The following is a 26,250-nucleotide window of genomic DNA, read 5'->3' as shown; positions in this document are numbered from 1 at the left end:
TTTTGGCATTCGAGGAACCAACTTCATCGTGTACTTTTATTTGAGGTTTGGGAGGTTCGTCAATCTCCTAGACGAACTCGTTTTTTTTTGAAAACTTGGGACCCTTATATTCAAAAAACTTTCACCTAGAGCAAGAAGTTTAATTCTTAATGAATTACATTGAAGCTATGGCTATATTCCAAATCCTGGCTGTTTTTGTCACCTTTCATCCTGGGAGGGAAAGGAGGAATGGGAAGGTGGGAGGGGGATAGGGAAGGAGGGAGGGGGAAAGGGAAGGTGGGAGGGGGAAAGGGAAGGAGGGAGGGGGGAAATGGAAGGACATAGGGGGAAAGGGAAGGTGAGAGGGGAGAAAGGGAAGGTGGGAGGGGGAAAGGGAAGGTGGGAGGGAGAAAGGGAAGGAGGGAGGGGGGAAAGGGAAGGTGGGAGGGGGGAAAGGGAAGGTGGGAGGGGGAAATGGAAGGACAGAGGGGGAAAGGGAGGGAGGGTGGAAAGGGAAGGTGGGAGGGGGAAGGGAAGGAGGGAGGGAGGAAGGAAAGGGAAGGAGGGAGGGGGAAAGGGAAAGAGGATGACAAGGTGGGGGGGACTATGGTTTGCCATATAAAAATGTTTGGAGGAATGATAGTATTTTATAGAATATATGATTAGAATTTTAAAATATGTGAAATCATTTGTAAGGAATTTCTTTATGTATTATATGAATATATTTTTACTTTATTCCTTCAATAAAAATGTTTGAACATAAAAGCATATGAATCACTAAAACATATGTTTTAGTGGCTATACAATTTGCTCGCTGCGCTGTGGGACTGAGCACTACGCTGTTTGCAAGCTTTTACGTATTAACTGAGAGCATTCCTTTTAAGTTTTTCTAGTGTTTTGGCACCATCTACTGGATTTTTGCAAGCACACCCCTGAAGAAGGCTTTTTCTCAAAGCCGAAACACGGACTGTGTTGGGATCCAGTATAAAAAAGATCAAAGACTCTCTGATGGGCTTGCCTCATCTCGTGTATATGTTTTAGTGATTTATATGCTTGTAATAAATTGGTGGCTCTTGAGGCTGACGTACTGTGTCCCTTCCCCACATTTTCTTGTGTTTTGTATTGTTATTCATGGGGTTGTATTTTCCTCTTTGGCGTGGAAAGATGCTGTTGGCTATTTCATGTGAGGGGAAGTAAACCTCAACCACTGGAGTTTGTGTCCTTTCTTGCAACCACTTGGTCTGAACTGTACAGCACTGTCTATGTCTGGTAGCACTAAAGGCATAATTAATGGTACAGTCAAACCTCGGTTTGTGAGTGTTTTGCAAGGCGAGAAAGACACTTGAGCAAACTTTTAACTTGCAAAACGAGTGTTGACTCAGTAAATGAGCATGGCCCACCCCCAAACCCTTACATCCAGCAGACACCACCAACCCACGCCGGCACCACCGCCTTGCCCATGCCACAACCAGCAACGCCGGAAACAGGAAGTGCAATCAAAAGGGGGTGGAGCTTGGATGACATCATAGACGCAATGGCGGACTGGGGCGCAGAGAGCGACGAGGAGGCCGGGCGTTGGGGGTCCTCCGCGGGAGAGAGACCTTTGTCGTCCACCTGGAGAGGCAGTGAACAGCGGCAGAGTCCTCCCCGAGAGAACTGGAGAAGCCGTGCGGATAGGTACATGGCGAGGCAGCGGTGGAGGCGTTGCTAAAGATATAACTCTGGTGATTATTCTATTAAAGTTTTTGGGATGTGCAATGAATTGTCCGAGTTTCCATTAATTCCTATGGGGAAATTTCTGATAATATTTATTCCGATCACCTCCTAACGTATCTTTCCTTTTATGTTCACTTTCCTCTGATTACTGTAGTTCTTCCCACTTTTCCCTCTTGGCCCTGTTTGTCTACAGTTTGTGTATTATTTGTCTTACTAACTCCCCATGAGGTGCACACCGCTTAGAAATTTGATTGAGCGGTATAAAAAAATTTGATTGATTGAAACCGTTCCCCTTAACTGTATCCATGACATCCTGTTTGTCTGTCTTGGCTGTTTAGATTGTAAGCTCTTTCGAGCAGGGACTGTTTTCTTATTCTTTGTGACTCTGCGCAGCGCTGCGTGCGTCTGGTAGCGCTACAGAAATAATTCATAGTAACAGACACAAATTGAGGCAATGGGTTGGAGCATAAGAGAACCCAGGTCCAAATCCCACTCTAATCAGTTTGGTTTTATAGGAAATTGTGAGCCTTCCAAAAGTACCATTGCTCTTGCCCACTGGACTTTTATAGGACCAAAGATATTAGGGTAGGTCCAGGGGGAGAGGGACCTATGGGAGTAAGGGGTCTGGCGGGGGGATCACAATCTTTTCAGGAGGAAGGAAAGGGATTAGAACTAGAGAGTTGCGCGGGGACAGAAATCCCACCCATCCCCGCCCATCCTAATCAGGATCCTCTCTGTCCCCACCCGCACCTGCCAGGATCCTCTCCGTCCCCACCCATCCCCGCAAGGAATTACCTCCATCCCCGCCCGTCTCCATAAAAAGCAGCAATTACTTCTGACAGGATCATCAATTCCACAGTTTCTTTTGTGTTTGCGCTGCTGTTTTCCTTGTGGAATCTCTTTGGTGGAACCCTTTTTTTGTTTTCTGTTCAGGTAATTAACTAAGGCTGACAGGTCCATTATATTATATGGACGAACCCTTCTTCCAAAGCCTTCCATCCCCGTGGGAGTCCCATTGGCTAGAGGGGGGTCTCCGTGGGAGTCCCGTGGGTTATGGAGGAAGGGTGGGAGTGGAGTTCAGAGGATGGGAGGACCTGCTTCCCTTTAGGTGGGTCCCGGATGATATTCAGCCGGGCCCCACATAAGATCCATGGACAGTATATTCAAAGCATAACTACTGCTCCATTGAGAGTAAAGAAGCTTCATTATTTAGTGCTCATTAAATTGTGCTATCGAGCCTTAACACGCATTAGTAAACAGAGACCCAAGACCAGTGGTCTTCCCAAATTTTTAAGTCAGGGCCACTTTGGACCCAAATGAGCTGAAGGAATGACGCCAAATTTCTTCCCCTGCAAGGCTGTGACACTGCTGACCAGTGTGCGTCAATGACATCTGCCTAGGGTTACCATATGGCTCCAGAAAAAGGAGGACGGATTGAGACATCTGGGTTTTACTTCCATTGGTTTCAATAGAAGTAAAACCCGGATGTCTCAATCTGTCCTCCTTTTTCTGGAGCCATATAGTAACCCTACATCTGCCCCCAGCCCGCCTTCAAACTCTTTACTGATGGTATCCTTAAGGAGGTAGCCATTTTAAAATTCATCCTCTTCATCTTCATCTGCCCCCAGCCCGCCTTCAAACTCTTTACTGACGGTATCCTTACGGAGGTAGCCATTTTAAAATGCATTCTCTTCATCTTCATCTGCCCCCAGCCCGCCTTCAAACTCTTTACTGACGGTATCCTTAAGGAGGTAGCCATTTTAAAATGCATCCTCTTTGTCTTCATCTGCCCCCAGCCCATCTTCAAACTCTTTACTGATGGTATCCTTAAGGAGGTAGCCATTTTAAAATGCATCTTCTTCATCTTCATCTGCCCCAGCCCGCCTTCAAACTCTTTACTGATGGTATCCTTAAGGAGGTAGACATTTTAAAATGCATTCTCTTCATCTTCATCTGCCCCCAGCCCATCTTCAAACTCTTTACTGATGGTATCCTTAAGGAGGTAGCCATTTTAAAATGCATCTTCTTCATCTTCATCTGCCCCAGCCCGCCTTCAAACTCTTTACTGACGGTATCCTTAAGGAGGTAGCCATTTTAAAATGCATCTTCTTCATCTTCATCTGCCCCAGCCCGCCTTCAAACTCTTTACTGACGGTATCCTTAAGGAGGTAGACATTTTAAAATGCATTCTCTTCATCTTCATCTGCCCCCAGCCCGCCTTCAAACTCTTTACTGACGGTATCCTTAAGGAGGTAGACATTTTAAAATGCATTCTCTTCATCTTTGGAAAAATGCCTTGTCCTTCAAGGAAAATGTTTAAGTCCTGGATGTTGAATTCTTACTTGAGTGTGTGAGAAAGCCTCAGTCCAACCACTTCACCGCTATAGTACTTTCCAATAGGCTTTCTCATACACTCAAGTAAGAATTCAACATCCAGGACTTAACCATTTTCCATTATTCTAAAGATTGTTCTGGAGTGAAATACGTTACTGAGAACATTGCCATATAATTTGAATTGTCCTTCAAGGAGACAGCTGTTTCTCTCACGAGCTTGGGTAGAGAGGCAAAGAATAACAGGAAAAAAGAAAAGCCAGAATGATGATGAGGGCTGCCACAGAAGCCTTCAGGGGCCACCAACGGGCCTTGTATTGAAGAACCCTGTCCTAGACTGTAAGCCCTCTGGCAACAGGGGCCATTTTTTTTTTTTTTTTTTACTGAACCAGAATGTAACTCTCAATGAACCACTAAGGGCAAATGTGCTTACCTGGGTAAGGATGGATGCCGTTGGCAAAGACAGCTTCCGCGGAGGGTTGTCCATTAGCTTGTGGTGGGAGGCCAGTGAAGCCGTTGACCCCGATGGGAGATGGGATGCTAGACACAGCTGGTGCAGTGATGCCAGGAGGTGTACTGCCACCTAAAGCAAACGAAAGGGGAAAGAAAACCAACTCAGGACTTATGCAGATTTTCATGAAACCGCTGGCCCTGTGCAGATGTAATCGTGTTAACTTTTCACTTGCCTTTCTTACCATTTTAAACCGTTTCATTGTGTTATTAATTTTATATTGCAATTTTGAAGCAATGTTCTCAGTGAGTGAGAGAGCCAAGTAACACGTCACCAAAGACCATTTTCGGGCATCGGCCTAGAAATCGGCTTACATTTACAGCAGATAGGGGATTTGGCACACTGTTATCGAAATTGTTTTGTCATTGGAAAAAGATGCAGAAAAGCCCTCCTGAAAAAAGGAGCTTGCTTACTGCAGAGACGGAAATGTAATTTTTGAATTCTTAATTGTATTTCCCCTGTTCTGATGCCATTAGGTGAAGAAGCCTTTAGGTTCATAGGGAAAACACAGACAGAACTTTGCAAGCCATTTTCTCAGGACAGTATCTGAGATGGAAAAGAAGTGTCCTTCAGCCAGGCACATCTGGCAATATTAATCTGCTCAGTTTCTTTACATCTGGGTAACTAGGAAGGTAAAGCAAGCAGATTTCTATAGAAAGAGAATAAAACCATGTAACATATGAAACATGAAAACCTCATTGCTCTGCAGTCGTTATTATCAGTATGGAGATTCTCGCTAGTACAAATAATGTTCCTGATGCTCCTGGGAGTTGCAATATATTTGATTTATCTGCAACTGATTTGATGATTACTCTGAGTAGTGAATGAAGGGTGCCAGAAAAGGGCTTATTAGGCTTCAATCCCCCTTTCGCTGCCGCTCTGGGATTGCTGTTTCAGCAGCCACGCACAGTACAGGATGGATGAGGGAAGCAGGAAGCCCTTTTCAGTGTGAGACTTTCCTGACTAGCAAGAAAGGAGGCTGGATTGAGACATCTGGATTTTGCTTCCACAATGGAAGTGAAACCCGGATGCCTCAATCTGTCCTCCTTTTTCTGGAGCCATTTGGTAACCCTATTCCTGATGCTCTCTCTGAGGAGAGTACAGGACGAATGAGGGAGGGAGGGATCCTTCCTTTCAGGGGTCCTCAGAATGCAGAGGTCTGAGAGGGGCCTACCTCTGTCTGTCTGTCTGTCCAAGTTAGATTGTAAGCTCTTCTGAGCAGGGACTCTCTATTAAATGCCAAAATGTACAGCGCTGCATACGTCTTTCAGGCTATATAAGTAATAAATAGAGTAGTAATGGCCCCTAATGCTGTTTTTTAGTCTCCTGCAGTGTGTCAGCGTCACCTCATCTCTTTTACCCTTCTGTCATAGAATCACTTTCTCTTTATTGAATATTATTTTCCTCCTTCTTTGTGTGTCACTGTCACTTCATTCTCCACGGTGCTTCATATGTCCTTCATTCTGTAGCCTCCAAGGGTCTGAGTTTAAAAGATCATATCCCAAATATTCACAGAGACAGCAAACTGTGGCTCTGATGTTCTCTCAGGGTTTCCGCCGCTGGCATTGCGCTTGTTACAGGTTTCCGGGTCTCGCTGCGTCTTTTTCAGGTAGAAACCGAAGTTTCAGCCATCTTGCTGCGACTTTCTTCAGGGTATGCTCTGAAGTCTGCAGTGTGACTTATTAAATAGTGGGTTCGCTGACCTGATTGGGAACAGGGCAGTTCACCCATTTGAATTTTGGCGGGAAAGTCAATTGGTCAGAAATTTGAGTTTTGTTGTGAAAGTTCATAGACTGGAAAAAGCCTGTGGTAGGTTTAAAGATGTTCTCACTGTGGAGCTGGGTTTGAAGTTCTCTCAGGGTTTCTGCCGCTGGCATTGCGCTTGTTACAGGTTTCCGGGTCTCGCTGCGTCTTTTTCAGGTAGAAACCGAAGTTTCAGCCATCTTGCTGTGACTTTCTTCAGGGTATGCTCTGAAGTCTGAAGTGTGACTTATTAAATAGTGGGTTCGCTGACCTGATTGGGAACAGGGCAGTTCACCCATTTGAATTTTGGCGGGAAAGTCAATTGGTCAGAAATTTGAGTTTTGTTGTGAAAGTTCACAGACTGGAAAAAGTCTGTGGTAGGTTTAAAGGTGTTCTCCCCGTGGAGCTGGGTTTGATGTTCTCTCAGGGTTTCCGCAACTAGCATTGTGCTTGTTGCAGGTTTCCGGGTGTCGCTTCATCTTTGTCAGGTAGAAATCGACGTTTCAGCCAGCATGTTGCAGCTTTCTTCAGGGTATGCTCTGAAGTCCGCAATATGACTTTGGAAATAGTGGCTTCACTGACCTGATTGGAAACAGGGCAGTCCACCAATTTGAATTTTGGCGGGAAAGTCAGTTAGTCAGAAATTTGAGTTTTGTTGTGAAAGTTCATAGACTGGAAAAAGCCTGTGGTAGGTTTAAAGATGTTCTCACTGTGGAGCTGGGTTTGAAGTTCTCTCAGGGTTTCCGCAGCTGGCATCAGGCTTGTTGCAGGTTTCCGGGCCTCGCTGCGTCTTTGTCAGGTAGAAACCGACGTTTCAGCCACCATGCTGCGGCTTTCTTCAGGGTATGGCTCTGAAGTCTGCAGTGTGACTTATTAAATAGTGGGTTCACTGACCTGATTGGGAACAGGGCAGTTCACCAAATTGAACTGCGGCTCATTCAATTCTTCAAAGTCATGGCCTTAGGGTGAATGAAATCAACTGTAGAAATTAGATATACATGAATACATCTCCTGTTCTCTGTCTTGTAGCTCATTTTTGCTCAGTGCAATGCTAAAAAAAAAAATAAAAAAAATTGAGTTCCTGCAGGGTGAATGTGGATTAGGAAGCCCAGGCTGATTCTCTGAGGTCATTCCGGAGACACTCATCTATAAAAACTTGGACAGACTGATTTTGAATATTTCTAGTTCTTTCTATACATTTTTATATCTGGTTTGCCACCTTCAACCCTTACTTGTTTCATATGTTATTTTGAAAACCACCGAGACTCCAGGCGGTCTATAAATGTTTTAAATAAATACAATTTGTGAGAAATAATTCTTGCTGTGCCCCCCCCCCCCCCCCCGGCAGCAGTATGCCACCTGCGAGTGCTACACTTTACTCTTACCTGAGGTTGGTGTCATGGGTGCAGCAGCGAGGCCATTCATGTTCAGCGCTGCCATTTGCTGCATCTGCGCCGCCGCAAAGGCCGCCATGGGGTTCAGGTACCCGCCTTGTGCCACGGAAGCCATAATAGCGGCCTGTTGCTGCATCAGCTGGAACAAAAGAGAACAGCGAAAAAGTATCAAGCGTTCACTGGTAGGCACGAAGGGGACGGCACCGTGTTAGGGACATGGATGGAATGCAACCGAGGAAGGTTTCTGGAATCCGCGTCGACTGCATGGATACCACTACATGAGAATCGCTCCACTATGGCTCACGGAAGGCATAAACGCAGTTCTGTTTTTGGTAATTTACGGCATCTGAGGAACAGATAATGTTGGAACAATTAGAGGGAATTTTCAGCAGCTAAAAACCTAATTCTATAAATGGCATTAAAAATTACATGTAGAAATTTTGGCACTCCCCCAATTTTTACGTGCAATTTAACTGAATAAAAGGCCAATCAGTGCTGATAATTAGGTGCTAATAATCAATTAGTAGTGCCAATTGGCATCAATTAAAATTTATGTTCACATTTTTAGGTGCTGGGATCCGCATGAAAAATTTATACGTGGTTCCAGAAAGGGGAATGGCCAAAGGAGGGTCAAGGGACGGATCGGGGAATCTGGGATCTGTGTCTAATTTAGGCACGAGGATTTACACCAGGATTTAGTGGGATAAATTCTCGCACCAAAAATTAGGCGCAGATTCCAGTGCTAAGCGCTGTTCTATAAACGGCGCCTAAACTCGACCACCATTTATAAACTAGCGCGCAGCGTGGTTTTTTTTTTTTGTCGGCGCCATTTATGGAATTGAGTCCTGCATGCACGAGGGTTCTTCGAAAAGTTTCCGCACTTTCATATTTTTGCGGGAAATGGTTGGGGGGGGGGGGGCGGGAGAAGTGGTAAGAGGGCGTGTCGTAGAAGGTCATGTGCCGTGAAGCGTCCTCGTAATTCTGCTCCTCGGTGGAGGCTGAGGCACAGCGATGGTGCTATTGCGGTGGATTAACGCTTTCATAGTGACTGCAGAATTGTCACAGCCTTGCGGCATCTGTTGCTGGAACGGGTTTTTAATACAGGGTCTTTCTGAACCAGAACAGCTGTTTTAATCACAGCATTGAGTTTTCAGGCACCAATAAGGTGGAAGCTTACACCCCCCCTCCCCTTTTTCAAAACCAAAGCGCAGTTTTTAGCTGCGGCGGTAATAGCTCATAATTCTATGAGCATTGGAACTGTTATCGCCATGACCGGTTCATAGACAAAATCGCGCGAGACAATGGCGCGCAGACAACTGAGCGCAAGGTTGACGGCGCGCCGAAGAAAAGCACTATTTTAAAGGGTTCCGACGGGGGGGTGTTGGTGGGGAACCCCCCTATTGTACTTAACAGACATTGCGCTGGCATTGTGGGGGGTTTGGGGGGGTTGTAACCCCCCTCATTATACTTGAAACCGAACTTTTTGCCTGTTTTTTAGGGAAAAAGTTCAGTTTTAAGTATAATGTGGGGGGTTACAACCCCCCAAACCCCCCACAACGCCAGCGCAATGTCTGTTAAGTAAAGTGGGGGGTTCCCCCCCCACACCCCCTGTCGGAGCCCTTTAAAATAGTGCTTTTCTTCGGCGCGCCGTCAACCTTGCGCTCAGTTGTCTGCGCTCAGTTGTCGGCACGCCGTTGTCTCGTGCGATTTAGTACCGTCACCCATGGTTCATAGACAAAATCACGCTCAGTTGTTGGTGCGCCGTTGTCTCGCGCGATTTAGTCCCGTCACCCCATGACCAGTGCTAAAAGACGCACTACGGTTTTGTAAGGGGGGGGGGTGTAGAAAGAATATGGACACTTAAAAAAAAGATTTTGCAGATCATTCCTCTCCCCTAAAAGTTCCCATCCCTCCGCTGGCTTTCATATGGACAGAATTACAAACTTACTGCCTGTGCATAAGCGCCGTAGGCTCCGAATTGGATAGCCATAGGGTTAAACATGCCCATCTGCCCAGCCATTTGCTGCATGCGTCTCATTGTGCGCTCTTTGTCTGTGTCCGCAAACTTGACCACAAGGCTTGAGGAAGCTCCCTGCAAGAAAAGAGAAGAGAGAGTTGTTTTCCCCCCATTATCTTCCAGAGTAAAACCTGCCCCTCTACTTGGCATTTTATGACCTGAAGAGCCACGAAAGATGGTGGATCAATCCACTACAAAAGCAGAATCCTCTAGAATATTGTCTGGTCTATTTCAGGTCTAAACGTAGAACCCCCCCCCCAAAAAAAAAAAAGTGAGAGAAAGTTCATATACTTATGGAGTTTTACGTTGACCAAAAACCAAGGAAAAGGACCTCAAACGCCCAAACCTCACCTTCCAATGAGAATCTTACTGGGGTATGATTTTTATCATCGGTCCAAAAAAACATGGTTAAGATTTTTATTTTTAAGTTCTAACATTTTTATTGAAGGAAGATAGTAAATATATATTTATATAATACAAATAGATATTCATTACAAATGATTTCACTAATTTTGAAAATTCCATTCTATATATTCTATTAAATACTATCATTCCTCCAAAATTTTTTTATGTGGTGAACCCTATCTCCCCTTTCACTCTCCCCCTTCCCTTTCTCCCCTCCCTCCTTCCCATTCCCCCTTCCCCCCCAGGATGGAAGGTGACATAGATTGCCAGGTCTTGGGATACCACGAAGGCCTCAAAAGCTTCAATGTAATTCATTGAGAATCAAACTTGGTGCTCTAGGTGAAATTGTTTTATTTATTCAGTTGATTTTTGCAATTAATAAATTAAATGAATAAATAAAACAATTAAAATAAAACTTAACCAGGTTTTTTGGACCAATGATAAAAATCATACCCCAGTAAGATTCTCATTGGAGGGTGAGGTTTGGGCGTTTGAGGTCCTTTTTCTTGGTTTTTGGTCAACATGAAACTCCATAAGCATATGAACTTTCTCTCACTTTTCTAGGTTGTTTAATTGAGCATGTTAATTTTTCTCCATTTGGTGTTGAGTAAATGTAGAAAGACTTGTTTTTCGAGATCTCTGATTCTCAACCCAGTCACCAGAGTCAGGGGTATAGCAGACCGCCCCAGGCACCATTTTAGGGGGGGGGCGTCAGCACCTCTCCAACCTCCTCACGCCACGCTTGTGCCCTCCTTCCAACTTCCTCGGTACCTCTTTAAATCTTCGCCAGCGCGAGCAACTTTTCCGGCCCGGCTCAACTCTGAACGAAGTGAAGTCAGAGGGAAAGCAAACGCCAGCGTGAGCGGCAGGCCGTAGGGGCGCTGGAGAAGATTTAAAGAGGTATGGGAGGGAAGGGAGGGCGTGAGTGTAGCATGGGTGGCACGAAAGGAGCGGGGGGGCATGGAAGGAACAGCTGTGCATCGCCTCTGGCTTTTCTAACCCCCCCCCACCTCTTTTTACAAAACCGTACCGTGGTTTTTCGCGCCAGCCGCGGCGGTAACAGCTCTAATGCCATAGAAATTTTATGAGTGTCGGAGCTGTTACCGACACAGCTGGCGCTAAAAACCACGCTACAGTTTTGTAACGGGGGAGGGGGGGGAGGAGGAGGGAAGGTTAGTTATTGATAGAAATGTTCATCAATAATGTCTGATGACAAGAATGATGCGCCACTTAACCTTCCCTTCTCTGTGACCTCCAAGACATTACCCCCGTTTCTATCCTCAGATGGTAACTGTGTTCCACCCCCAACCCCTGTACTCATCCACCAGCTTTCATTAACCTTTTCCGTTAACCCATGGCACTAGTCGGGATTAATGCCTAAACTTTCAAGATGGCACATTCAAGATGGCGGCACCGAGGCTCTCCTGCACTTTGGCTTATGCATGCATGAAACACGCAAATTTACCCTCGCCCCCACTTTTTCACAAAACCCCCACTAACGTTTTAGCATTGGTCGTGGTGTTAACGGCTCTGACGCTCATAGAATTCCTAAGAACGTCGGAGCCGTTGCCACCGCACCACTGTGCTAAAAGTCGCGCTACAGTTTTATAAAAGGGGGGGTTATTTATTTTAAAAATGTAGACACTGCCTAAGCCTAGGTAGTTTACCAAAAAACATACAAAGTAATAAAACTGATCATTAAAAAAAAACAAAAACATATTAACTGCCCCTTGCAAAGCCCACACCATCTGCCAGCAATTCCAAATCTATATATATAAAATCGGATGTATGTATGTGTGTATGTATGTATGTGTGTGTGTATGTGCCGCGATCACGCAAAAACGGCTTGCCCGATTTGAACGAAAATTGGTATGCAGATCCCTCACTACCTGGGGTGATATGTTCTGGGGGGTCTCTTCACCCAAGAATTTATATGTTCTTGCTCCTGGAGGTGAAACTAAAAATGTTGTTTATAATCAAGTTTTGTGTTAGTTGTATTATATTCATTTTGTCAAATATTTCACATTATAATTTGAATATTGTACTTTTTATAAAGCTGTAAAAAAATAATTTCATTCACCACTATAAAGTATCTTTATTTGAATCCATTTACAGTGTTATTGCTATAATTAAATACCCCTGCAACGCCGGGGCATCAGCTAGTTCTAACTAATTAGGTCGTAAGAAAGCAGTTACAAGAAAGTTGAGTTTTAAGCATTCTTTTAAAAGCCTCGGTCAAACTTTGTCACCCCAAATTAAAGTCCTAGAACAGAAATTCCAGGAACAAAATGAGGATATATAAAAACTTTGAAACAGGATAATATTGCAATTAATACAAAAATTGAAAAAAATTGAAAATGATCTCTTGGAAGTTAACAAGATTCAGTCCACTATAATCAGAGACAATCTGAATCTGAGACGGAAGATGGAAATTTTGGAGAATAATAGCAGATCTAATAATCTTAGAATTTTAAATTTTCCCAAAATATCCTCAATCTCAGCTAAAGAAATGTTAAAAAAATATTTTCAGGATATACTTGATGTCTCAGAAGAAATTTTTCCTCCATTTTCAAAAATCTATTATCTTCCAATGGAAAATCAGGAAAGGCAGCAATCCAGGCAACAACAAGATCAGGATCAGGAGCAACAGATGGACTTAACAACTATGTTGGATACTTCATTGAAAGAATTAGTCAGATCAGCTACATTGTTGGCCAATGTAGTATTGCTGCCAGATAAAAACTGGATATTAAAATTATTCTTCAAGAACAGACACAAGGAATTTCTAGGTCAAAAGATCCAAATATTTCCGGACGTGACAAAAGAAACTCAGAAGCGAAGAAAACAATTTCTGTTGTTAAAACCAGGAGTAATTGCAATGGGTGCAACTTTTCTTTTACGATACCCATGTAAATGTTTAGTAAAATATAAATCTTCTAACTATATATTCTTTGAACCCTCTCAGCTGTCAGGATTTCTAACCATGAAACGTCTTGAGGGGGGAAATGCGATAACAACTGCAATTGAATAAGAAAAATTTTTTTTTCCTGTACTCACTGAAAGTTGTCTGCTTTTCTTCAACAGGATATGTTATTTCCTTTCTTCTTATATTGATTCACTCATTTGAATTTTGGATCGCTCTATTATGGGACTTTAAAGATTAATTAAGTTGATAATTTTACTTTAAAATTTTGTTGTTGTGATATTGGAATCCATATCTTATTCATTTTCTGTACAAGAAGTTTATTTTCTTGTCTAAATTGTTAAAATAATAAACAAATAATAATTAAAAAAAAAAAGCCTCCCCCTTAATCGTACAAGGCCGGATAAACCATTCCCCAACTTTACTCCTGCCCAGTGGCATAGTAAGGGTGAGTAGGGGCAGGGGCGGTGGCGCCCCTCCCCCACCCTCTTCCCTGCCCCCATACCTTTTTAACTTTTCTAGGGCAAGCAGCATGCCCACGTTGGTGCCAGCTCTTCCTTTGACGTCGCTTCCTAGGCGCGGGCCCAGGAAATGATGTCAGCGAGAGCGCCGATGCCAACGCGGGCAGCAACCTCGTGCTGGGGAAGTAAAATGGGCACGGGGAAGGCAAGGGGCGTGCACACGGCAAGGAGAGAAGCGGGGGGGGGGCGGAGGGGAGGAGGCGTGCCACACCTTAGGAAGACTGCGCCCGGGGCGAACCGCCTCCCCCGCCCCTCTTTTTGATGCCACTGCTCCTGCCACAGATGCCCTCGTGTAAGCATATCGCGCCTTCACTACCCTCTCCTGAGATAACCACATTGCATGTTTTGATCACACTTATCGCTTAAAGTACCACGGTGCAGGAGCAGCCAACGTTTGATGTAGTATAAACAAACCTTTATGTTCAATCCTATATGCCAATCCTATATGTAAAAAATTATGTAGATAGATAGATTGAAATATATCTGGTAGCTGGCGTAATGCTAGATTTTAGCAAATAAAGGGGCCCTTTGGAAAGCTGTGTTAAGAACCATCTGAGCCTGAATATTGCAAAACCACAAATACAGTGGTACTTCGGAATCCAAACGACTTGGAATCCAAACCCTTTTTTGCAGTAAATTTTGCCCCGGAATCCGAACTCTGCTTTGGAATCCGAACGCCCTGCACGTTGTATGTGTGTGTTCGCGCCCCAGAATCTGAATGCTGCTTTGGAATATTTGTTAGTATTTTACCTTAAAATCCAGTGTATTTCCTGTTAAAATTTGAATTTGTGGGACCCAGGAACGGATTAATCCAGTTTCTATTATTTTCAATGGGAAGAATTGTCTTGGAACTCGAACGGGGTCCTGGAACGGATTAAGTTCGGATTCCAAGGTATCACTGTACTTCTATTGTGGTCATGATGCATCAAAAGAGTTTACGATTAATGATTCAATAGTTCCAATTGTAACATTTATGCGTAAACATCGTAAACATGCGTAAACATTGTAGAAAATATCAATCATTCTCATCCCCTTCTGTAAAGGGTTGTAAATATAAGAAATTTCAGGATCGTTTGCAAAATCTCAAATTCGTATCAACAATTTTGACGTGCCTTAGAGACGTATCTTTAAAAAAAAAAATTCAGTAAGTTAGATATAGGATGTTTTTTCATTTGTATTATTAGTCTTTGTGAACCGCATAGAAGTTAATGGTATTTGCGGTATACAAGTACGTTTTATGTTATGTTATGTTCTTAACCCTTCAAACTTTAGGCCCTGTCATGCCTCGCTTCGATTATTGCAACAGCCTTCATACTGAACTATTCTACGATACCACCCGAAAGTCCATCTTCTCGGTCACCGCTCCCTCGCTCTGGAACGTGTTACCACTAGTCATCAAGCTAGAACCTTCTCTTGCAAAAATTCTGATCCAAGGTCAAAACTTTTCTATAAATTGTTATTCATTTTAAAGCCAAAAATAAGTGTACCATATTATACAGTCAATTACACTTTAACAGCACTTAAATTCAATCAGAAATATATTCTATGACAAATACATATATCATCCCCCCTTCTACTTATCCAAAAATTTGCACTCAAAATTTTTTAAAAAAATCTTTCCACCCAGCCTGGACGTGTATTACCAAAGGGGAAAATCAACAATCACTCCTTCCATGCAATTGATCACGAGTAATTGGAAATACCATGACAGAATAAGTTACACTTTTTGGTGGGTGAATGTGTGCACTTCATACAAATATGAAAGAATTAACGCGGAATGTAGGAGATTTAGTGGTGTTTTTAATAAAGTTTGGAGCACACTAACTAAATTTATGGAGGTATGACAATATTTCTTTTATTCATTTCCTATACAGATCCATGGGGAGGGGGGGGAAGGGAGGGAAATAAATAAATACTGATGGTGACATTTAGGTAACTTTATGAATTATTTAAATCATATATTATGCTAAAATGTATTATTATTTAACATATAGAAACATAGAAAATGAGGACAGAAAAGGGCCACGGAACATCTAGTCTGCCCACACTAATGGCCCACCCCCTAACTACCTCCATGAAGAGATCCCACATGCCAATCCCATCTTTTCTTAAAATCTGGCACGCTGCTGGCCTCAATTACCTGTAGTGGAAGATTATTCCAGCGGTCAACCACCCTTTCGGTGAAGAAATATTTTCTGGTGTCGCCATGAAATTTCCCGCCCCCCCATACCACGCTCGTGCTCTCCCTTCCCCACCCCGTGCCTCTTTAAATCTTCACCTGCGTGAGCAACAACTTTGGCCTGCTGCTCACGCCGGCGTGGCTCCTTCTGAAATCACTTCTGGGTCGCAAGGCCAGGAAGTGATGTCAGAAGGAAAGCCAATGATGTCGCGAGCAAAAACTTCTCGCACTGGTGAAGATTTAAAGAGGTACGAGGTGGGAAGGGAGGGCACAAGTGTAACGTGTGTGTGTGGGAACATGGAAGGAGCGGGGGAGGGGATGTGCAGAAGGAACGGGGGCAGAGAGGAGGGCGCCTCTTACCTCTGCCACACCACTGGTTGAAGACACTATTGTATTCAAAATCCTACTGCTGGTGTTTAAGGTTTTAAATATCCTGGGCCTCCTTTTACTAAGGTGCGCTATGCATTTTAGCACGTGCTAACCATGCGCTAAACACTAACCCGTGCGTGTTAGTCTATGAATGCGTCAGCGTTTAGCGTGTGCGTAGATTTAGCGCAAGCTAAACATGCTAAACACTAACCCGTGCGTGTTAGTCTATGAATGCGTTAGCGTTTAGCATGTGCGTAGATTTAGCGCAAGCTAAACACGCGCTAAACACTAACCCGTGTGTGTTAGTCTATGAATGCGTTAGTGTTTAGCGTGTGCGTAAATTTAGCGCAAGCTAACCATGCGCTAAACACTAACCCGTGCGTGTTAGTCTATGAATGCATTAGCGTTTAGCGTGTGCGTAGATTTAGCGCAAGCTAAACATGCTAAACACTAACCCGTGCGTGTTAGTCTATGAATGCGTTAGCGTTTAGCATGTGCGTAGATTTAGCGCAAGCTAAACACGCGCTAAACACTAACCCGTGTGTGTTAGTCTATGAATGCGTTAGCGTTTAGCATGTGCGTAGATTTAGCGCAAGCTAAACACGCGCTAAACACTAACCCGTGTGTGTTAGTCTATGAATGCGTTAGTGTTTAGCGTGTGCGTAAATTTAGCGCAAGCTAACCATGCGCTAAACACTAACCCGTGCGTGTTAGTCTATGAATGCATTAGCGTTTAGCGTGTGCGTAGATTTAGCGCAAGCTAAACATGCTAAACACTAACCCGTGCGTGTTAGTCTATGAATGAGTTAGCGTTTAGCGTGTGCGTAAATTTAGCGCAAGCTAAACACACGCTAAACGCTAACACGTGCGTGTTAGTCTATGAATGCGTTAGCGTTTAGCGTGTGCGTAGATTTAGCGCAAGCTAAACATGCTAAACACTAACGCATGCGTGTTAGTCTATGAATGCGTCAGCGTTTAGCGTGTGCGTAGATTTAGCGCAAGCTAAACATGCGCTAAACACTAACCCGTGCGTGTTAGTCTATTAATGAGTTAGCGTTTAGCGTGTGCGTAAATTTAGCGCAAGCTAAACACACGCTAAACGCTAACACGTGCGTGTTAGTCTATGAATGCGTCAGCGTTTAGCGTGTGCGTAGATTTAGCGCAAGCTAAACATGCTAAACACTAACCCGTGCGTGTTAGTCTATGAATGCGTTAGCGTTTAGCGTGTGCGTAAATTTAGCGCAAGCTAAACACACGCTACACGCTAACACGTGCGTGTTAGTCTACAAATGCGTCAGCGTTTAGCGTGTGCGTAGATTTAGCGCAAGCTAAACACGCGCTAAACACTAACCCGTGCGTGTTAGTCTATGAATGCATTAGCGTTTAGCGTGTGCGTAAATTTAGCGCAAGCTAAACACACGCTAAACGCTAACCCGTGCGTGTTAGTCTACGAATGCATCAGTGTTTAGCATATGCGTAGATTTAGCGCAAGCTAAACACGCGCTAAACACTAACGCATGCGTGTTAGTCTATGAATGCGTCAGCGTTTAGCATGTGCGTAAATTTAGCGCAAGCTAAACACACGCTAAACGCTAACCCGTGCGTGTTAGTCTATGAATGCGTCAGCGTTTACCGTGTGCGTAGATTTAGCGCAAGCTAAACACGCGCTAAACACTAACCCATGCGTGTTAGTCTATGAATGCGTTAGCGTTTAGCATGTGCGTAAATTTAGCGCAAGCTAAACACACGCTAAACGCTAACACGTGCGTGTTAGTCTATGAATGCGTCAGCGTTTAGCGTGTGCGTAGATTTAGCGCAAGCTAAACGCGCTAAACACTAACCCGTGCGTGTTAGTCTATGAATGCATTAGCGTTTAGCGTGTGCGTAGATTTAGCTCAAGCTAAACACGCGCTAAAACGCTTAGCGCACCTTAGTAAAACAGGTGGTTGGTCTCATCTATCGTTGCAAGAACATTACAAATCTGTCAAATAGCACCTACTGGAAATACCATCTTGTAAATCCTTCAGTTTAAATGAATATCATTTTTATATATTTAAAGTTACAGGTGCAAAACTTTGGAGTGGATAATTGCCATCTAATTTGCATGTATTGTAAAACTGTGTAAAGCTTAAGAGAGTCCTAAAAACCTTTTTTATTTCAACAGGCATTTGAAAATCAGGTTCAGCGAGAAATTGTTTTGTTCTGACGGAACACGACGTTATCTGGCAAGCAGGATAATCAACGGGTCAGTTCAGGACACATTTGCTAATTGTTTCAACATTTATTTGATTATGTTTTTGGTTTTAATCTCATTTTGAATGTGGCTCGTACACTGCCAAGTACTTCTGAAATAAATAAAGGCCCTCATTTACTAAGCCGTGGTAGAGATGCTCCAAAGCTGCTCCAACGCTCATAGGAATTCTGGGCGCATTGGAGCATTTAGCACTCCACTGAGGCATTCCGCGGTAATTTGGTGGTGTGCACCCTATCCACGCACTACAAAAAATACAATTGAAGTTTTAGTGGCTTTAACCCGCTTTAAACCTGCGGGTTAAAACCACGGGCTCGAAGTGTGGGAGAGGGCAGGAGAGTCAGGACGGTAGGCAGGAGAGATTCGGGGCAAGAGCAAGACGGCGAGTTGGGGCAGCAGGCAGGAGAGATTCGGGGCAGAACACAAGATCGGGGCAGGAAGAAGATCGGGGCAGAGAGCAGGGCAGTCGGAAAGGACCTCAGCGACTGGTCCTGAGCTGTCGCTTACTTTGGATCGGCCAGCCCAGTCGGTGTCACATTTTTTAATTTTAGTGAATCGCTGCCTGCCTACATTTCAATGCCGTTCCCCCTCATTTGCATGCGCGGATCGGAGGATGATCGGGAAAGAGGTCAATAATAATAATAATAACTTTATTTTTTCTATACCGCCATAATCTTGCGACTTTTAGGCGGTTCACAATGAAGAATAGCTGTACAGTCAGCGAATTACATTGTATAAATAGATAAGCGGTCAGTGATTACAAGGTGCAAATTGGTTAGAAGAAAAATATCCATAGGTTACACTATAAGACTTAACTTTTTACATATTACATTGAAAATGCTCGGACACCAGCGAGTAGCTGGGTACAGTTGTGAAGAGGACATTATAGCAGACGGAGAATATAGGGTACCTATAATGAGGAAAAAAGAATTCAGGGTGAGGTGTGGTAGCTTTGGTCGTGGGGAGAGAGTCTGGCTAGGACATGAATTTCTTAAACAATGTGATCTTTAATTCTTTCCAGAAGACGCTGTAGGTCAACCTAGCGACATCAATGAAGTAGCCTAGCCAAGTTTGCTGTCTACCAGCTTGAAACTTGAATGTTTTGTCCAGGAATCAGGCCGGAGGGAAATCGGGTCGCAAAGGGATCGCAAACCGATCGGTTTGCTTAGTGAATCTAGCCCATAGACCAGGGTGATCCTCAACATCACTTGCAATGGAAAATAATGACCTCCCCCACACCCCAAACAAATTAGATATAATTGAGAAAGACGATCTGGCTACCTATGAAAGGGACAGTCAGGAGGGATTTTTGAACCAGCTCTGATTATCCAATAACCTGCTATTTAGCAATCATAGAAACCTAGAAGATGACGGCAGATAAGGGCCATAGCCCATCAGGTCTGCCCACTCTACTGACCCACCCCCAAGTCTACTGTCCTAGGGATCCCACTCCTGGTGACAGGTTCCCTTGGCTTAACCCTCTAAGGGATCCCATTTACTCTTAAATTCTTGCACGCTGTTTGCCTCGATCACCTGCACCGGGAGCTCGTTCCAAGGATCAACCACTCTCTCGGTGAATAAATATTTCCTGGTGTCGCCAGTTCAAGAGGATACAAGATATTTCTTACCTGACATTTAGAGCTGTTTCCACAGAACGCTCTGAAAATTAGGGGTTGTTTGGCCCCCAAAGTCTGATTTGTCTTCTTTCTATAATAAAGATTTTGCGATTTTTGTGGGGGCTTTTTTTTTTTTTTTTAAATCCACACACAGTTTTGCACACAGTGAATACTTGCAAAACTTTTTTGCATCGAGTTTCAAGTTTTATTTGAGTTTGATGAATCGCTTATTTACCAAGTGAGGTACAAAATTGATAAAAATATAAACATAGATTTAGACATACAATTTAAAATTTAAAATAAGGGGTTAGACAAATAGACTTACAGACCGACTAATACACAAGGTAAGAGGGAACAGAACTACAATTCAGTGTTTTAAAGTACAGAGGAGAACCATATATGGAGAAAACAATAGGGAGGGAAAAGTGCAATCAAAGAAGAAAACTAATATAAAATATAAAATATTATTCTTTATTTTTGTTAACTTCCATTTGGATTGGGGGTTTTTTTGGATTATTTTATTTCTTTGATAAAAGGTTTACACATAATTAAGGGGGGGTGGGAAGGGTGGAGGAGGGAATTGAGGAATTAAAAAAGGGGTTCAAATTTGAGAAAATATTGAGGTTTATAGTAGAAAATATATTTTGGAGGAATAATAGAACAATGTTTGTCAAATATTTTTAATGAATTTAATTGTTATAAGTTAATTTGTATCATATTGTTGTAAACTTGTATATTTTTATAATTCCTTCAATAAAATGTTATATACAAAGGGGAGGGAAAAGGGGGGGGGAGAATGAGGGGAAGGGGGAGGGGAGGGGTAGTGGGGGGTTGATTGGGGTCATATGAAAATTTATTTTGAAGGAATGCTAGAAATTTTTATGTAAATATATTTGTAATTCTATTTGAAATGAAATCTATTTGTTATAAATTAAAATTTAAACATAATTTAAAGATGAAAGGCATCTTTAAAAAGAAAACCCTTTAAATTACTTTTAAAACGACTCAAGTCGTTTTCCTCTCTCTAATGCTGAGGCACGGCGTTCCAAAGCTGCGGTGCCATCACTGAAAACATTCTTACAATCTGGTTCCAAGATCCATAAATCATAATCTTCTTTCACCATCTTCCAGTTATCATTATACCAACAATAAGGCCACAGACCTCAGAAATACCCCTCCTCCGTCCTGTTGTAGGTACAAATTTCAGGGGAGGATCATATGTTATCTCCTCACTGGTTCAGGCTCAATTTTCTATTTATGCTACTAAATTTGCATGCTTTTATACTTTTATTAAACTGAAAACATATCACGTCGTCGTGTTCCAATAACTTTCAAAGAGGGCACTTTTGATTAGTCGACCGGAGAGAACGCGAAGTGCTATAAGGTATAAATAATTTATCAATGAATTGAGGTTCATTAGTAGAAAGGGTTTTGAATACTAAAAGTAAAATTATGAAGGTAATACAATGGTTAATTGGGAGCCAGTGAGATTTAATCAGTAAGGTGTTACATGGCCATATATGTGCACACAAGTGATTTGCACTTGCACCAATGAATGCACACCACTGCTGAAATGAAAGAAATGGAGGGGGGCCGATCTTCTTGCTAACCAAGGCACAATTAGCACTAAGCGCTCTTAAATTGCCAGGGATCATTCTTGTTTCAGCCCAGACAAAATGCAATAAATCAATAACCAGCCAAATCAAGGTGGTGAATATACAGTGGACAGGGAAAATAGAACTGCTTAGCAAACAGGCAAGCAGGACAGAGAGAGAGAGAGAGAGAGGGCTGCCCTAATTCTGAATGTAGGATGGGGGTCCGGCAGATGTTAGTTGAGCGAGATGGGAATTGTTCCCGAGGCTGGGAAGGTTTTGGTTTGTAATCTCCTCAAGCAGATATTGATCTCCTAGACTCACATTCTTAATTGCTGCTCATCGACAAATGAATATTTTAATGCATACGTTTCCTGCTAATTATCACCCATCCCAGCCTTTAATTAGATTTCAGCACTCATTTAATTAACCGAGATCTGAGAACCACTTAGTAACCTTATGTCTTGCAATCGGTGGCTGACGGCGGCCTCTCCTGAGCCACGAGTTGATGGCTGCTGGCAGCTTGGAAAGGGTGGTGGAGTAGTGTCTCGAGTCCGCTGTCTACCTGGGAGGGAGGAGGGAGGGGGCTATCGTGCACACAGATCGAAATGGGCTGCGGAAGGCCAGAATCTCTGTGAATTTTGCAAACTGAGACAAGTGTTCAGGCTCTTAATGAAATCCTTTGGTATGCAATCCGTCCAAGATGGAGATTAAGGCAGATGTTTTGTGTTGGTGATGTCAATGATGAGACGCATCACCTCCCAGTTTGGTAAAATGTTTAAATACCTACGTGATATAAATGCACATGAGTCGAGTCTCGTGTGAAAGGAAGCTCTGGAATGAGAGGGTATAGGATGAAGTTAAGAGGTGATAGGCTCAGGAGTAATCTAGGGAAATGCGTTTTTTACAGAAAGGGTGGTAGATGCGTGGAGCTAGAGACTGTGTCTGAATTCAAGAAAGCCTGGGATAGGCACGTGGGATCTCTTAGAGAGAGGAAGAGACAATGGTTACTGCGGATGGACAAACTAGATGGACCAGTTGGCCATTATCTGCCATCATGTTTCTATGTTTCTATAACCATAAAGCTCTATGACCTCACAATGCAGGTGTAAAAAGCCTTAGCCTATAGGAAGAGGAGATGCAAATGTTAAGAGCCTTAGCCAATAGGAAGAGGAGGAGATAGTGGATGCTGCAGATGGGCCATTTGGCCTTTATCAGCCATCATGTTTCTATAACCATCAAGTTCTATGACATCACAATGCAGGTGTAAAGAGCCTTAGCCTATAGGAAGAGGAGATACAAATATTAAGAGCCTTAGCCAATAGGGAGAGGAGCAGATAGTGGATGCTGAGGATGGGCCATTTGGCCTTTATCAGCCATTATGTTTCTCTGTTTCTATACAAAAATTAATCACCTTATTTCCACATAAATAAACAACCAAATACTTTTATGGTCACTCAGTGACTCTAGATTTCTAAGTGAACGCTCAGACCCATAACCAACCTCGAGTGAAAAGTCACGGAGTCAGTTATAATAGAGACCATCACAGCAAGTTCACAGTCTCTGCATCCAAGGAAAAGATAGGTAACTTATCTGAATGCAGGATGGCACTGCTGTTGCTCTTTCACTGCTCTGGATACATATTTAAAGTACTAACACATTGCAACTGCCATAAGCTGTTAAACCCCCCCCCAACCCGGGTTTCACGATTGGCTTCCTCAGGAGGGGCACAGGGACCGGACACTCCTTCACCCGGCTGACAGGCAGCTCTAGCGATGTCGAAACCCGGAGCCAGCAGGGAAGAGGCCGAGCTGATTGCCTACAGCAGGGCTGCCCAAGTCCGGTTCCTCGAGATCTACATGCAGGCCAGGTTTTCTGGATATCCGCAATGAATATGCATGAGAGAGATTTGCATCCCAAGAAGGCAGTGCAGGCAAATCCCTCTCATGCATATTCATTGCGGATATCCAGAAAACCTGGCCTGCATGTAGATCTCGAGGACCGGACTTGGGCAGCCATGGTCTACAGCAGTGGTTCCCAACCCTGTCCTGGAGGACCACCAGGCCAATCAGGTTTTCAGGCTAGCCCTAATGAATATGCATGAGAGAGACTTGCATATAATGGAAGTGATAGGCATGCAAATCTGCTCCATGCATATTCATCAGGGCTAGCCTGAAAACCCGATTGGCCTGGTGGTCCTCCAGGACAGGATTGGGAACCTCTGGTCTACAGGATGTGCCTCTTGCCGTGAGAGTCACATCTTTTAGGTAGTCAGCCGGCGCCTCTCCTCCTCCCCCATGTGCCGTGGCACACCTGAAATCTCAGGAGGCACACAGTGTGAGATACACTGGACCAGACCAGGGGTAGGCAATTCCAGTGCTCGAGAGCCGGAGCCAGGTCAGGTTTTCAGGATATCCACAATAAATATGCATGAGATAGATTTGCATCTCAAGGAGGCAGTGCATGCAAATCCATCTCATACATATTCATGGTGGAGATCCTCAAAACCTGACCTGGCTCCGGCTCTCAAGGACTGGAATTGCCTACCCCTGGTCTAGTAGCATCAGAGAAGAAGCTTCCGCCCACACACATGCGACTGCAGGGCGGCACAGGTAGGCTTCGCTGGCTTCAGTTTGTTTTCTAAAGCACCGCAAAGATAAGGGGGAGGGAGACAGATAGATTTGGCTGGAGGGAGGGAAGGGGCCATGCGCCTTCCCTCCCTTAAGTTTCTTTACGTCGCAAAGGTAAGAGGGAGATTCTCGGGCCGCTGAAGGGCAGTGAGGTGGCGAGAGGGTGGATGCTGCGGGGACGGGGCGGTGAAGGGGACGGCAGGGACAGGGCGGTGAAAGGGACGGCAGGTTTGGGGCCGGGGCGGTGAAGGGGACGGCAGGGACGGCAGGTTCGGGGACGGGGCGGTGAAGAGGATGGCGGGTGATGGGGACAGTGGGGACGGGGCGGTGAAGGGGACGGTGGTCTGGTGACGGGGCAGTGACGGGGGACAGATTTTTTTTCCCCGTGTCATTCTCTAGTGCAAATCCCTTGCAGCTCTCCTAGTTTTTTTTTATAACCCTTAACCGAAGTATGGAAACAAACCAACTCATTTCCTAACCTGTCCAAGGCAGAAAAATAAAACTCTTCCTGAAAATGCAGAGCTGGCAAGTTTCTAGTAGAACCCGGCGCTAGACAAACAATAAAATACCCATCCATTGATATTCCATTAAACAAAGAGAAAACAAATCTTTTGCCAAAAATACTAGTTCACCGTACTTATAGCTCTCCGGTCTGGGAAGACCGCATGCAGCGGGAAAACACAAACCCTACCACCTGCAGAACTGTGCTTCCCGGGTCCGGAGGAACAGGGAAAGGGGCGCAGGCCACAGCGGTCACAGCGGTGGAGCACTTAATCTTACTAAGTAACAACTCTTCCATTACTTAATGGTCTCTCCCGCCGCACACAATGTCCTTCACTGAGGTAAGAGATGCAACAGACAGAAAACAAAGCACACGATAGAAATAAGCTAATTTTCAGTAAAGGGCAGCAGAAACTTGCCTTCAGGCCCCACCTTTTCCACTGCTGCTCTTTGTGACATTGGGCAAATCACTTAATCTCCCGTTGCCTTAAGTACAAACCTAGCTCTAGATTTACCAATGTGTGCTCAAGTGTACACACATATAAATTAGTCTGTGCACATTAATGCATGTAAATGTACATTATTTAATGTAGGCTCCAGTATTCTCAATGGAGTCCATTATTTGCAAATAAACTCTGTTTTAGGCATAAGAACATAAGAATCGCCTTACTGGGTCAGACCAAAGGTCCATCAAGCCCAGTAGCCCGTCTAACGGTGGCCAATCCAGGTCCCTAGTACCTGGCCAAAACCCAAGGAGTAGCAACATTCCATTCAGAATCCTAAAGAATAGCAAGATTCCGGAACCCCAATGAGAGCAACATTCCAGGGCTGAGATTGTGATGTCATAATGCCTCATTCCACAGTGCCTCAGAGCCAACCTCATCAGTGATGTTACAATGGCTTAAGAACATAAGAATCACCTTACTGGGTCAGACCAAAGGTCCATCAAGCCCAGTAGCCCATCTAAAGGTGGCCAATCCAGGTGCCTAGTACCTGGCCAAAACCCAAGGAGTAGCAACATTCCATTCAGAATCCTAAAGAATAGCAAGATTCCGGAACCCCAATGAGAGCAACATTCCAGGGCTGAGATTGTGATGTCATAATGCCTCATTCCATCAATGCCTCAAAGCCAACCTCATCAGTGATATTACAATGGCTTAAGAATATAACAATAGCCATAATGGGTCAGACCAAAGGTCCATCAAGCCCTGTAGCCCGTTCTCACGGTGGCTAATCCAGATCCCTAACACCTGTCTAAAATCCAAGGAGTAGCAACATTCCATTCAAAATCCTAAAGAATAGCAAGATTCCGGAACCCCAATGAGAACAACATTCCATGCTACCAATCCAGGGCAAGCAATGGCTTCCCCCGTGTCTTAATAACAGACTATGGACTTTTCCTCCAGGAATTTGTCCAAACCTTTCTTAAAACCTGCTACCTGCTATCCGCCTTTACCACAACCTCTGGCAATGCGTTCCAGAGCTTAACTATTCTCTGAGTGAAAAAATATTTTCTCCTATTGGTTTTAAAAGTATTTCCCTGCAATTTCATCGAGTGTCCCCTAGTCTTTG

General features: G+C 44.0%; 1 protein-coding gene across 4 annotated transcripts in view; it reads right to left on the bottom strand.

Moving 5' to 3' along the window:
• Nucleotides 1-26,250, bottom strand: part of CELF4 (CUGBP Elav-like family member 4) — a 2,081,001-nt gene that overhangs the window by 145,527 nt on the left and 1,909,224 nt on the right. For all 4 annotated transcript variants that reach the window (XM_033935324.1, XM_033935325.1, XM_033935326.1 and 1 more), the window contains 3 exons: nt 9,623-9,766; nt 7,666-7,813; nt 4,460-4,609 (listed from right to left, as the gene is read on the bottom strand). In XM_033935324.1, the coding sequence (XP_033791215.1) occupies nt 4,460-4,609; nt 7,666-7,813; nt 9,623-9,766 (442 nt within the window). The remainder of the gene's footprint in view (nt 1-4,459; nt 4,610-7,665; nt 7,814-9,622; nt 9,767-26,250) is intronic.

This window comes from Geotrypetes seraphini, chromosome 1 (assembly GCF_902459505.1).
Source record: "Geotrypetes seraphini chromosome 1, aGeoSer1.1, whole genome shotgun sequence".
Taxonomy (NCBI): Eukaryota; Metazoa; Chordata; class Amphibia; order Gymnophiona; family Dermophiidae; genus Geotrypetes; species Geotrypetes seraphini.
This window is presented reverse-complemented; position numbering and strand designations above follow the sequence as displayed.